The sequence below is a fragment of the Oryctolagus cuniculus genome, chromosome 7, assembly GCF_964237555.1.
Source record: "Oryctolagus cuniculus chromosome 7, mOryCun1.1, whole genome shotgun sequence".
NCBI classification, from domain to species: Eukaryota; Metazoa; Chordata; class Mammalia; order Lagomorpha; family Leporidae; genus Oryctolagus; species Oryctolagus cuniculus.
In genome coordinates, this window is record NC_091438.1 from 49,031,803 (window position 1) to 49,044,335 (window position 12,533).

At 58.9% G+C, this 12,533-nt stretch overlaps 2 protein-coding genes across 12 annotated transcripts; one reads left to right on the forward strand and one right to left on the reverse strand.

The window, feature by feature from the left end:
- The first annotated feature begins 200 nt into the window (after positions 1-200).
- Positions 201-9,768, forward strand: PIAS3 (protein inhibitor of activated STAT 3). 7 transcript variants are annotated; one of them, XM_070077776.1, is made up of 15 exons: positions 201-373; positions 2,926-3,343; positions 3,459-3,543; positions 3,777-3,827; positions 4,054-4,144; positions 4,985-5,119; positions 5,319-5,424; positions 5,963-6,036; positions 6,153-6,313; positions 7,306-7,439; positions 7,520-7,688; positions 7,874-8,007; positions 8,146-8,183; positions 8,655-8,966; positions 9,320-9,537. In XM_070077776.1, the coding sequence occupies exons 2-14, from the start codon at positions 2,929-2,931 to the stop codon at positions 8,919-8,921; spliced, it is 1,860 nt and encodes a 619-aa protein (XP_069933877.1). In that variant the 5' UTR covers positions 201-373; positions 2,926-2,928; the 3' UTR covers positions 8,922-8,966; positions 9,320-9,537. The 7 variants fall into 7 exon arrangements, with proteins under 7 accessions (XP_069933877.1, XP_051713286.2, XP_069933879.1 ...); XM_070077775.1 differs by lacking the exon at positions 201-373 and adding an exon at positions 944-1,096; XM_051857326.2 differs by having other exon boundaries at positions 8,655-9,768.
- NUDT17 (nudix hydrolase 17) lies at positions 9,347-12,438 on the reverse strand. 5 transcript variants are annotated; one of them, XM_051857331.2, is made up of 8 exons: positions 12,019-12,438; positions 11,673-11,856; positions 11,432-11,457; positions 11,235-11,327; positions 10,864-10,884; positions 10,547-10,683; positions 10,103-10,261; positions 9,347-9,897 (listed from the first exon to the last, which is right to left on the reverse strand). In XM_051857331.2, the coding sequence occupies exons 1-7, from the start codon at positions 12,313-12,315 to the stop codon at positions 10,105-10,107; spliced, it is 915 nt and encodes a 304-aa protein (XP_051713291.2). In that variant the 5' UTR covers positions 12,316-12,438; the 3' UTR covers positions 9,347-9,897; positions 10,103-10,104. The 5 variants fall into 5 exon arrangements, with proteins under 5 accessions (XP_051713291.2, XP_051713290.2, XP_051713288.2 ...); XM_051857330.2 differs by having other exon boundaries at positions 9,347-9,890; positions 10,864-10,962; positions 12,019-12,436; XM_051857328.2 differs by having other exon boundaries at positions 10,864-10,962; positions 12,019-12,435.
- Between the last annotated feature and the right edge of the window lie 95 nt (positions 12,439-12,533).

Consider the following 12,533-nt stretch of genomic DNA (forward strand, 5'->3'; position numbering starts at 1 on the left):
CCCGGCCGGCGCGCGGGTGTCCCAGAGGCACGGAGCGCCGCGGGGCCCGGGAACCTCGTCTGACCGCTCCACTCGCGTGAGACTCTCAACTCTCCGGCGCCGGACTCCGAATCCTCCCTCTCCCGCCGCGGGCTCCGCCCCCTCTCCCCTCTCCGCGGTCCTGGCGCGCTGACCCCGGAGGGGGCGGCCCCAGCCCAAGCGCTAGGCCGGGCGGAGCTCCGGCCCGGGCGGAGCTGCGGCTGCAGCGTCCGGCCGCCGGACCGAGACTCTGGCCGTGCCGACTGCGGGAGCGGCGCCGAGCCCCTTCCCCTGGCCTCCGCAGCCCACCCTCTGAGGCTCCTGAGCCCCCTCCCCATGTCCTGCAACGGTGCTGGTAAGTCCCGCTCTGCGCACCAAACTTTGTTGCTACGGAGTTGGAGCTCGTCGGCCGGACCGAGAGCTACACTGTAGTAGGTGTTGGGGGGGGGGGGGTAGGGGTGGAGGGCTGAGAATAGCCTCCGGAACTGAAGTGCCCTTGAATCCGTGGCTCCCCTAAAGTGGACCACCGCTCACCCCTCTCCGAGCCGGTGGCTGGTGACTCTTGATCTGAGCTGGCCGAACTCGTGGACATGCAGATGCAGGCGTCCGCTCCAACTCTGCCCACCCCCTCCCCCATTTCTCTGAAATCCAGCAGTTCCCGATACTTTCTCTCCATCTTTCGAGTGTCTTTGGCTCCCTAAAAGCTCATCCCCTCCCCACTCTGGCGTGGCAAAGCCCCCCGCCCCCAGGCACTTCGGGCCCGCCTCCTCTCGGTTACCCTCGGGGCCCGCGATCTTTGGGGCCGTGCACTCCCTCCGGGTCCGCCCGTCTTGCCAGCGGGCCAAAGACGTGTAGGGGCTGGGTCGGGCCGCGGAAGGAGGGGCCGAGGCCGGGGCTTGTCCGAAGCCGGGCGGGCGGGGCCGCGAAGGGGTGGTGTAGGGGGCTGGACGGGGCGGAGCAGGCGGCATTTGCGGCCGGCGCCGGGGTGGAGAGTTGTGCGCCGGTCCCTGGGCCTGAGCTCGGGCTCGGGCTCGGGCGCCTGCGATGTCTCAAGATGGCGGAGCTGGGCGAATTAAAGGTACCGACCCCCTCCCCCATCCCCATCCGGACTGAGCCCAGCGGTGCGCCGAGTCGGGGTGCGGAGAGCTCGGGTGGGCGCGGGAGGCGCGGCGCGGACGGGCTGCCCGGGCGGGGAAGGGGCTGCGGCGGGGCTCCGGGGGCGGGGCTGCGGGGCAGATGTAGGGGTGGGGCCGAGGGGAATTGCAGCTGTTGGGGGCCGCTGTGCAGGGGGCGGGGACGCGGGGTAGCAGCCGGGTTTAGTGGAAGGGGCGGCCGGAGGAGCTGGGCCGGGGCGGGGGGAAGCTGCTGTAGAGGCGGAGGGGACGAATCGATCCAGGCCGAGAGATGTGACAGTAGGGGGCAGATGCAGGGGTGGGACCGGGGCAGACGGAGGGGGAGGTTCCTGGGGAGATGGAGCTGGTAGGAGAGAGCCTGTGGCGCTGCCGTGGGAGACGAGCCTCGGGAAGCACCAGTGGGCGGCCGAGGTGGAGGGGGCGGGGCCGCGCGGGCCAGATCCTCGAGGGGTGGGGCAGAAGCATCCTGGCGGCAGAGGGGCAGGTCCTGGCTTTGGGCCGAGGCGTGTGAAGCTGTGGGGTAGAGAGGACGGGGTAAATAAATAAATAAAGACAGCTTGGAAGGGATGACAAGGATGGCGAGAAAGGTAGAGAGTAAGTTTCTCATCACGTTCTTCAAAAGGAGTCCAGGACAAGCCTCCGAGGGGAAGAACGGTGGACGGCTAGGAGGGCCTGCCCATGACCGGGGCTCCTCGAGAGCCACGGAGGGCAGGTGTCTGATGACGGAGCGCTCTCTGCCACACGGAGTGTTGAGGGCAACCACATCAGAGGATGCCTCCCAGCATCTTAAACCGCTGGTTCATCCCCACGCTCTGTGCTCTGCCCTTTGAAATGGAGCCACGTTCCAAGGCAGGCTTGAGATCAAGCCACAGGGCCCAGCTCCCTGGAGAGGGGCTGGCAGTTCTGCGCTCTGCCTCAGGGGCCCGACCCTCACTCTTCCAAGGGCCTCTGTTTAGGGCTTTTCCCTTCTCCTTCCCTCCCTCCCTCCCTCCCTCTCTCTCTCTCTCCCCTCCCCCCCTGTGTGTGTGTGTGTGTGTGTGTGTGTGTGTGTTGGAAACACCCATTTTCTCTCCAGGAGAGAAGCAGGATTTTAGTTCTTGGCAGATGGAGCAAACAGGTAAACAGGTGGGAAACGTGGACTTGGTGACTCATAGTCATCCATGGTTAACTCCTTCTGCCCCTCAAGTTTTGGTCCTGTGTCCTTCCCAGAAAATATAGAACTAGGGGAGGGTGATTATGTAAATGATGCCAGAAAGGATTTGGGGGTAATCAGCACTGAACCCTGACCTGAATGTCCTAGCCACAAGAGCTTCAACGACTCTGGGACAAACTGCTGAGCTGGGTGGGAGGGATGAGCTCTGGGACCCAATCCTCCAGACACCTGGTCCTTTTCTTCCCTGCGGGGCCGTCTGGCCTGAATCCTCTCTTCCCTCCCTCCTCCTTGCTGTCTCCTGTCCTTTTCCCAGGAGGCCGGGGTGGGTCTGAGAGTCTGAGAAAGCAGGAAAGGAGCTAAGCAGCTTACAGGAGAGACAGGCTTGAGGCAGGGATGGAGGTGTCTGAGGGTGGCTTGCCGTCTGCCATCCCCTACCTGCAGTCTGGGCTGCTCAAACGCCGGGGTGGTGGTGAGGCTGACCTGAGGCTTAGGACAAGGGGCCTGAGCTGTCCCTTTGTCCAGCTTACAGCAAAGCATCTTGCTGCTCGGGGCTGGTGTGGTCCCAGGATGGGCTGCCTTGTGCAGGCTAGCATTCTCAAGCTTCCCCGTTCTTCTCCCCAGCACATGGTGATGAGTTTCCGGGTATCTGAGCTCCAGGTGCTTCTCGGCTTTGCTGGCCGGAACAAGAGTGGACGGAAGCACGAACTCCTGGCCAAGGCCCTCCACCTCCTCAAGTCCAGCTGTGCCCCCAGCGTCCAGATGAAGATCAAGGAGCTTTACCGCCGGCGCTTTCCCCGGAAAACCCTGGGGCCCTCTGACCTCTCCCTGCTGTCTCTGCCCCCTGGCACCTCTCCTGTAGGCTCCCCTGGCCCGCTCACTCCCATTCCCCCTGCCCTCCTGGCCCCTGGCACCCTGCTGGGCCCTAAGCGGGAGGTGGACATGCACCCCCCTCTGCCCCAGCCTGTGCACCCTGACGTCACCATGAAGCCACTGCCCTTCTATGAAGTCTACGGGGAGCTCATCCGGCCCACCACCCTTGGTACGGCTCTGTGTGGTCCCTCAGGTGGCTGGGATACTATGCCTCTTTCCAAGCCTATCTTCAGCTTTTATCCTGTGTGCGAGGGCTTGGGAGTAATGTCCCTTTATGTCCCCAGCATCTACGTCTAGCCAGCGGTTCGAGGAAGCACACTTCACCTTTGCCCTCACTCCACAGCAGGTGCAGCAGATTCTTACTTCCAGGTATACCTACTGCAGTCCTCCTGCCTCACTCCTGGGTCGTTGCTCCTGGAGTCTGCTCTCTGACCCTCTGTGTTCTGCCTTGTTCGCCTCCCCATCCATCGTGTGAGCCTGCTCTGTCTCTCATTCCTGTGTATGTCTCTTCTCTACCCCTGAACATCTGACTTCCATCTCCACTCAGCCCTGCCATCTGCAAGCCACATGCTGACATCTCTCCCTCTCCCTACCTGTTACAGAGAGGTTCTGCCAGGAGCCAAATGCGATTACACCATCCAGGTGCAGCTAAGGTGAGTTGATCCTCCCTCCCTCCCCTGCTGGGCTCCCTGGGAAAGAAATCAGGGTATGACAGATGCTCCTAGGTGATAGTCCTGCTCTGCCATTGCCCACCCCACTCTGGGCCTCTCCTGGATGTGGAGGGCTACCGACATCCATGACTGATTTCCTGGAGATCTGTGCCGGATGCATTTCAAGAAAGTGCCTCCTACACTTTCATCCTCTCTCATCTCTCACCAGGTTCTGTCTCTGTGAGACCAGCTGCCCCCAGGAGGATTATTTCCCCCCCAACCTCTTTGTCAAGGTCAACGGGAAACTGTGCCCCTTGCCGGTAAATATTCTCTTCTCCGGCAGTAGCCCCTTCTTGTTTGGGTTTATTATGAACCATTACAAAGGAGCCATGCCCGGCACAGTGTGAGACCCAGAGTAGGTGCTTCGTTTACTGACTGCATCCACACAATCTAGAGAGTATTTTTTTTTTAGAGATTTATTTATTTATTTGAAAGAATTACACACAGAGAGAAAGAGAGGCAGAGAGAGAGAGAGAGGTCTTTCATCCACTGGTTCACTCCCCAATTGGCCGCAATGGCCAGAGCTGCGCCGATCCAAAGTCAGGAGTCTCCCATATGGGTGCAGAGGCCCAAGCAGTTGGGCCATCTTCTACTGCTTTCCCAGGCCACAGCAGAGAGCTGGATCAGAAGTGGAGCAGCTGGGACTTGAACTGGCACCCATAAGGGATGCTGGCACTGCAGGCAGCAGCTTTATCCGCTACGCCACAGTGCCGGCCCCTCTAGAGAGTATTTAGATGGAGCTGAACTACAGTTCTGGCAGAACCCAGAGGAAGAATAATGATTCAGGGAAGACTTCTTACAAGTTATTTCCCCAGAGCTCAGAGCTGGAAGAAGTGAGGTGCTCCTGTCCCCCTGGGCCTTAGTGAGTGGGTGCCTGTTTCCTTGATCAATAAATAAGCTCTTCTTTCTCCCCAGGAGTGAACCCCACACACAACCCTAGACAGTGCCCCAGTTTTGTGAATGGGCCCCCAGCCCTTTGGGCAGTGAGTGGGCTGGCCTTCCCTCCAGGGAGTGAGTAACCCGCCAAGATGCTTTTTATTGTTAGAGCAGAGCCCCTTCCCAGAGCCCCTTCTCCACTGACCGGTCCCTCCCTTCCTCAGGGCTACCTTCCCCCCACCAAAAATGGGGCTGAGCCCAAGAGGCCCAGCCGCCCAATCAACATCACACCCCTGGCTCGACTCTCAGCCACTGTTCCCAACACCATCGTGGTCAATTGGTCATCTGAGTTTGGACGGGTGAGCACAGCTGAAGCAGGTGTCTGGCAAAGCCTGCAGTGGGTAAAGGGGAACCATCTAGTGCCCTGGGTTGGGGAAATATCCTCCTCTTACGGGTCTCTCTGCCATTAACCCACTGTCTCTGGCCCTCCTGGGACAAATGGGGGTGATGGTGGTCTAAGAAGTCCAGGCTAATTGTGTCCCTCCCACCTCCAAGTAGAATTACTCCTTGTCTGTGTACCTGGTGAGGCAGTTGACTGCAGGGACCCTTCTACAAAAACTCAGAGCAAAGGGTATCCGGAACCCAGACCATTCCCGGGCACTGAGTGAGTAGCATCCTTCCCTTTCTCCCTCTGATCTACAGTCAAATCTTCCTGGTCCTCTAGCTTTCATAACCAAACCCATTCCCCATCTCTGACAACTTTGCTTTCATGAACCTCATCCCTTCTCCTTCCAGTCTTCGAGGTTGAGAAGTTGGCCAACTCCAGTGCATTCCCAGTCATACATCTGCTTTGCACCTCACAGAGCCCAACTCCAGCCCTGCTAGAATATGGATTCTCTGAACTGGAAAGTGTTGGGGATCAACTAATCTCACCTCACATGATGTTCAGTTCCTTCTAGATCCTTTCTAACACAGCCAAAGGTCACCTAGCTATGATTAAGCACCTTTAGGGATGTAGAAATCCTCCCAGCGTCCAGCCTTCGTAATACAGATTCCAGACCAACCCCATGTGACATCCCATGGGCCCCCAAAGACTCTACCCAGCTGCCTCTCAGCCAGAGCCATCTGCTTCTGGCCTCACCAACTCCTGGGTCTCTCCCAGCCTTGCTGACCCCATGATTCTGCCCTCACTGTTGTTTCAGTCAAGGAGAAATTGACCGCTGACCCTGACAGTGAGGTGGCTACCACGAGTCTCCGGGTATCACTCATGTGCCCGGTGGGTACCGGGGGATAAGGGACAAGGGAGGGAGTGGGGCTAATCCTCTGGACTCAGGAGGGGGGTCCCTGCAGATTCCAGAGTGGGGCCTCTGACTGGAGAACTGCTCTCCGCAGCTCGGCAAAATGCGCCTCACTGTTCCTTGTCGCGCCCTCACCTGCGCCCACCTGCAGAGCTTCGATGCTGCCCTTTATCTGCAGATGAATGAGAAGAAGCCAACGTGGACATGTCCTGTGTGTGACAAGAAGGCACCCTATGAATCTCTTATCATTGATGGGTAGGGCCACTCTGCTTCCTTTTACCTAGGCTATCTCCTCTACCTCGCCTTGTTTTACCTTTATGTGAGAGCCAGAGAGACAGACAGCAAGACAGCTCTCATTTGCTGGTTTGCTCCCCCAAAATGCCCCCAACAGCTGGGGCTGGTGGGCCAGGCTGAAGCTGGGAGTTGGGAACTCAACCCAGATCTCCCAGCTAGAGGGAGGGGACCTAACTTCTTGAGCCATCATTTGCTGCCTCCCGGGATCTGCAATGGCAGGAAGCTGGAACTGGGAGCCAGAGCCAGGAGCTGAACTCAGACACTGTGATAGGGGCTGCAGGCATCTTCACCACCAGGCCAAACACCTGCCCCAGACCCCCTTTAGTACATATGGCTTATTTCTCCTCACCAGGAGAACCCCACGTCTCACCGTGTCCCTCTACTACTCCACATATGTGGTGACATTAAGGACTTAGTATAGATAAGGCATCTTGATGCTAAGCACTTTGCATGCATTATTGCACTAGATCTTCCTCATAACCCTGTGAGGTAGGTACTTCATTACAGAGGGGGTAACTCAGGCTTGGAGATTCTTACTCAAGGCTGCACTGTTAGCAGCAGAGGCCAGTGTATCGCTCGTAACGACTCCCTGACCTCCCACTAAGGAGGCGGTGAGGTCCTCCTGAGGGCCTGGGGATGCTGATCTGGCTGGTCTCGGGCCCTGTCCTGAGCCTATGTATGGTTCTTGGTCCCAGTGCCTTTTTGGGGGTGGTTGGTGGAGTTCTGCCTCTCTGCTTCTGTCTTGTTCCTAGACCATGCATAGCTAGGGCTCAGCTTGTGTTCACTTTAAAACATACAGTTTGTAAAGCTCTTATTTGATTGCAACAACTCCAGGAGGTCCCGTAGTTTGGACAGGATCCCTCTATTGCCCAGGAAGGTGAGTCCTGCATCTCTCTGGCCACTGTGGCACTCAATTCCCAGCCCCATGAATTTCCACCTCTTCCCTCCCACAGTTTATTCATGGAGATTCTAAATTCCTGTTCGGACTGTGATGAGATCCAGTTCATGGAAGATGGCTCCTGGTGCCCAATGAAGCCCAAGAAGGAGGCGTCTGAGGTTTGCCCCCCGCCAGGGTATGGGCTGGATGGTGAGTGACCCCCTGTCCCCCAGATGAGCTAGACCTTGGCTGGCCTTTTCTCTGAGACACAGTCTTCTCACCACTTGCAGGCCCCCAGTACAGCCCAGTCCAAGAGGGAGCTCCAGCAGAGAATAAGAAGAAGGTGGAAGTGATTGACTTGACAATAGAGAGCTCCTCAGATGAGGAGGATCTGCCTCCCACCAAGAAGCACTGTCCTGTCACCTCGGCTGCCATCCCAGCCCTGCCGGGAAGCAAAGGGTATGAGAAAGTAGGCTGACTCCGCACTAGGGAGGGCACAGCAGAAGTCAGTAGTGCTCTCTGCTCACCGGGCAAACCTGGGGCCAAGGGAAAGGCAATGGGGACAGAGAGGACCCTTGGGGAGCTGGGCGGGGTGGGGCATCTGGGGTTCGCCGGCTGCCCCAGCTCCTTCTCTCCACTCGCAGGGTCCTGACGTCTGGCCATCAGCCGTCTTCGGTGCTGCGCAGCCCTGCTATGGGCACACTGGGCGGGGATTTCCTGTCCAGTCTCCCACTGCACGAGTACCCACCTGCCTTCCCCCTGGGGGCCGACATACAAGGTACGACCCTGCTACCCACTCCCCCGAGCCCAGCAGAGCCCTTGCTGCTCACCAGGGGCCGGAATCCCAAAGACTTGCCTGTCTTGGTGCTAAGAGGGTGGGACAGGAGGGTGATTTGTATTTTCCCTTTCCTCCCAGGTTTAGACTTATTTTCTTTCCTTCAGACGGAGAGTCAGGTACGTGGTCCCTTCTCCCGTGCAGCTCTGATTGGGGCCCACACAGAGACCCGGATCCGCTTTTCTCAGGGGAGGTGGGGTGCGGGCAGCACTGGTACTTCCTCAGATTGCCACTTAGATCTTCCTGGATCCCTTACTGTTCTGTCCCGAGGGATTCTGGTGAGCTTCTGGCCCTGCCCCCCCCCCCCCCCCCCCGCAACCTGTGTATGCTTAAGAGCACCAGACCTGCCCCAACTGGACAGTCCACATATTTCAGACACCCACAAAGGCCAAGAACCTAGCAACCCAGAAGGGCTGTGTCAAGGCCTGGAAAAGGGGTGGCGTGGCAGGGAGGCAGGGGGAAGAGTCAGAGAGAGGCTTCTTGCCTCCCAGGGAACACCTTAGGGTCCCCATAACAGTTCTGGACCCTGTGACCAGGAGGCGGGGCTGAGTAGGGGTAAAGTCTGACACTGTGCCCTTGATCCCTCCCAGCACTACGGCCCCTCTGTCATCACCTCTCTGGATGAGCAGGATGCCCTTGGCCACTTCTTCCAGTACCGAGGGACCCCCTCCCACTTCCTGGGCCCACTGGCCCCCTCGTTGGGGAGCTCACACCGCAGCTCCACTCCAGCGACTCCTCCTGGCCGGGTCAGCAGCATTGTGGCCCCCGGGGGGGCTTTGAGGGAGGGGCACGGAGGCCCGCTGCCCTCAGGGCCCTCCCTGACTGGCTGCCGGTCTGACATCATCTCCCTGGACTGAGTCCCTTGGACTGTGGAGCCTGTGCTGCCCCCCACCCCGCAGCAGGTATGCTGTGGCCGCCTGACCTTTCTGGGGACTGTGGTCAGAGGTCAGGCCTGACTTTTCCTGGAGACCTACTGGTGGCCTCATCTTTGCTTGACAAGGCCAGCACCCAAAGGGTTAATATTTAACCTCTTCAAGGACATGGAGGGGTCTATTTTTGGAAATAGTCTTCAGATGGCTGCACATTCCTTTGGGTACCTAGGCCAACAGGAGGGGGTGTGAGTCGGGGGGAGGGGCTGAACCCCTGGCCTCTACTCTGTCTAGAGCCTCTTGGCAGAGGGGCCCTCTCTTCCCATCCCCCAAACCCAAACTTTCATTGTTTCTTCTTGTCTATTCCGCTCCCTTTGGCCATGCAGATGAGATGGAGAAACTGAGACAGGCGATTTCAGAGATGGACAGAGAACTCTATTTTGGGTTGCAGATATTTTGTACATAAACAAGAAAAACCAAAATACTCCAAAGATGACTTTCCCAACCTCCTACTTCCCAGTATAACTGAGGAGATGAGGCCTTAGCCGCGATCCCCAGGGGTTTGGGAGCAGGGCCTAGCCTCTTGCCTGGGTCTCTATTTATATATTTAAGTTCACAGTGTTTCTTAAGCTGACTAGCCTGGGGCCTAAGCGTCTAGAGGCCCGTGGCCCTGTAGTCAGGCCTGGCTTATTCTGCACCTTTCCTGGGAAGTGGGGGGACCCACGTGCCCTCCTTTGTCGGGCCCCTCCAGGGCCCAGCATACGTGTTGCAATTTTACTTTGTATTCCCAAAGTTGTAGCAGGTTTCTCACCCATAATAAAGGTTGTGAATGTTCTGTGAGCGTCGTGGAGGTGGGCTCTGGAGGGGATTACCCACTTCCCTTTCCAGAGCGCTGGGGTAGGGGAGGAGGGTCCACGTTCTGTTCTTCCTTTGCGACCTGGGTCCACGCTTGCCACACTGAGGACTTCCCAGAGTAGTCGGTTTTCCCTCGCGCCCCCGCCCATAACACCACCAGACCACTGGAGCCCAGCGCCACAGAACCCTCTCATGCCCCCCCACCCCGAACACCACCAGAGCACTCCACAGTGCCACAGAACCCTCCCGTGCCCCCGCCCAGACCACCACCAGACCACTCCAGCCCAGCACCACAGAACCCTCCCATTCCTCACCTTTACCGGCCCAGCTGCTGTAGCCAGAGCCCGAGGGCAAACTTGGTGCCAGAGCTGACTCTCTCCGGGTTGTCCTCTGCGGTAGGGGGGGTGTTCCGCAGCAGCGTGGATGTGGGGAGCGCCACGGCTCGGGCCCTGCCCTCCTCTAGTTCCATTGCTCTGCATGGGGACAGCTCCTGTCTGGGCTTTGCCTTGTTGGGCTTTCATATGTTAGGTCATCTACTCTCAACTACTGTAGCAGGTGGGTGGCTAGCTGTGAACCTCATTTTACAAAAAGGAAGCATGTTCAAGGAGGGTTAAGGGACTGGCTCCCATGGGAGAGCTTTGAGTCAAACTCTGGACCTCCGTGCTAGGCAGCTGGAGTCCTTGATCTCATGTGGTTTCTTAATTCTCAGAAAATCAATGGGGTGGTGGGGTGGGTAGAGCTCAGGGAAAAGTTCTTACCCCACAGAGAGTGGTAGGTCCGCGGGGAGGATTCTGGGTGCTTCTGTCCCATCCTCCGTGGCAGCCACTGCAGCTGCGATATCTGGTCCCAGCCACATAAAAGCACTCACTTCACTTGGGTTTGGTTGGATCCTGGCCTAGGGTCAGACAGGACCCCTCAGTCCCGGCTTCTCCCTGGGAGGCCTGTCCTTGATACTAGCCTACTTGCAAGCGGAATGCTTAAAGACAGGGGAGGAACTACTGGATGCTCTTGGTGTCTCTGCCCCGCCCCCTGTGATCCCCTGAGCCCCATTTCCTTCCTCCCTAGCCAGCCTTACCTGCAGCTGCTGCTGTGACTCCTGGGAGATGACGAGTAGATAGAGAACAATGTGATGGTATTTGGGGAAACCCCAGCTCAGCCTAGGCGGGTAGGCAGACTGAGAAGAAAGGCAAAAGAGAGGGCTTCCTGTCTCTGATTCTGAGACTTAGTAAGTACAGCTCTGGGGTGGGCCCACAGCTGAGGAAGTGGATGGTAGACACGGTGCACCAGGGACACAGGTGAGGGTTTGGGCCTCTCCCACTTCCTCTGTGGCTAAGGCAGCGTCTGCGGACTTGCTGCTGGTGGCGGCAGTGGCCGTGGTGGTAGCAGAGTGTTTGCTGAGGTCTCTTGGTTAAGTGGGAAAGGATGGTCCCCAGGTCCCTGGCTCACCTCCCATAGTCCCAGAGGGACCCAAGAGAACTGGCCCTGTGCCAGCCGCAGTCCAGTCTCCTCCCAGAGCTCTCGGAGTCCTCCATCCAGCAGCTGGGAGTAGGAGAGAGGGCGGGTCAGGCGGCCAATGCCTTTTGCTCCCCCTGTCCTCAGCCCACACCCAGTGGAGGGGTGCCCGTTGGGTCGCTGACTGGTACCTCCTCATCCAGTTCCACATGTCCACCTGCAAGGAGAGTGGGGACCAAGAGGTGAAAGGTGATTGTCTTCACCAGAAGCCCCACCTCCAGGGGTCTCCAGATGCAGCTGCAGCAATGTGGACAGGCCACACTTCCGGGCCCGCGTCTCCATTCCAAGACTAGGAAGTGCAACGTGGGGTGGGGGGTGGGGGGAAGGCAGGTTTCTTCTCTGGCCTTGGGGCTTTGTCCCCAGAGTGCTCACCTGGGGGTACCCAGAGGTTGGGGGAAACGCGGAGGGTGCGTGTCCTTCTGGTCAGCAAGACAGTCTGGTCGCTGGACTGCAGAATGACGGCCACACCCAGATCCACACCTCGATTCGCGGGCAGCTCAGCACCGGGGGGCCTGGGCTGCTGGTCCAGTGCCGCAAAAGGGCAGAAAGGGGGTCGCTGGTGGGAGGGAGCCTGGGTTAAAGCTCCAGGAGCAGGGCAGGGCCACCGCGCGGAGAGGGAGGCCGGAACGCTCGGCCTCTCGCCGGAGGTTTCCCACCCGGTCGCAGTCCCTGTTTCGGACCTTCCCCACCCGTCGCGGGCCTCCCTCCTCCTGCCGACCTGGAGCGGAAGCTTAGCCGCGGAGCCTGGGAATGGCTTGTCCGAGAGGATCAGTCGTCCTCCTTCCAAGCCGCAGTACGTGGGCCACGGCCCCGGCCCGGGCCCAGCGCCCAGGAGGCCACACACGCTTCGCGCGAAGCTTACGGACTCCAGACGCCCGGCCAAGAGCAGCTGCACGCGCGCCGCGGCCATGACGCGACCCTGTGCTCGCCGCCGCCCCTGGCGCCCTCTGGCGGCCCAGCGGCGCCTTTCGGGAGCCTTCTGCGGGGTCAGAAGGAAGCCAGGTTTCCGGGCCATCTCCGGCAATTTAGGCGCAACCCTTGGGGGTGATCCCAGGGTGCATTGTTAATAAGCCACCGATACCTGTGAATCCTCAGTTCCTGTTTTCCTCCTGTTCCTCTTTTCTCCGTTTAGGACAATATCCCAGCCCAAAGCACTTCCGAGCTCACAGGTCACCTGCAACCAGCTGTGGGCTGAACTGTAAGCCCCCCCCCCCCCCCCCGCACACACCTGTC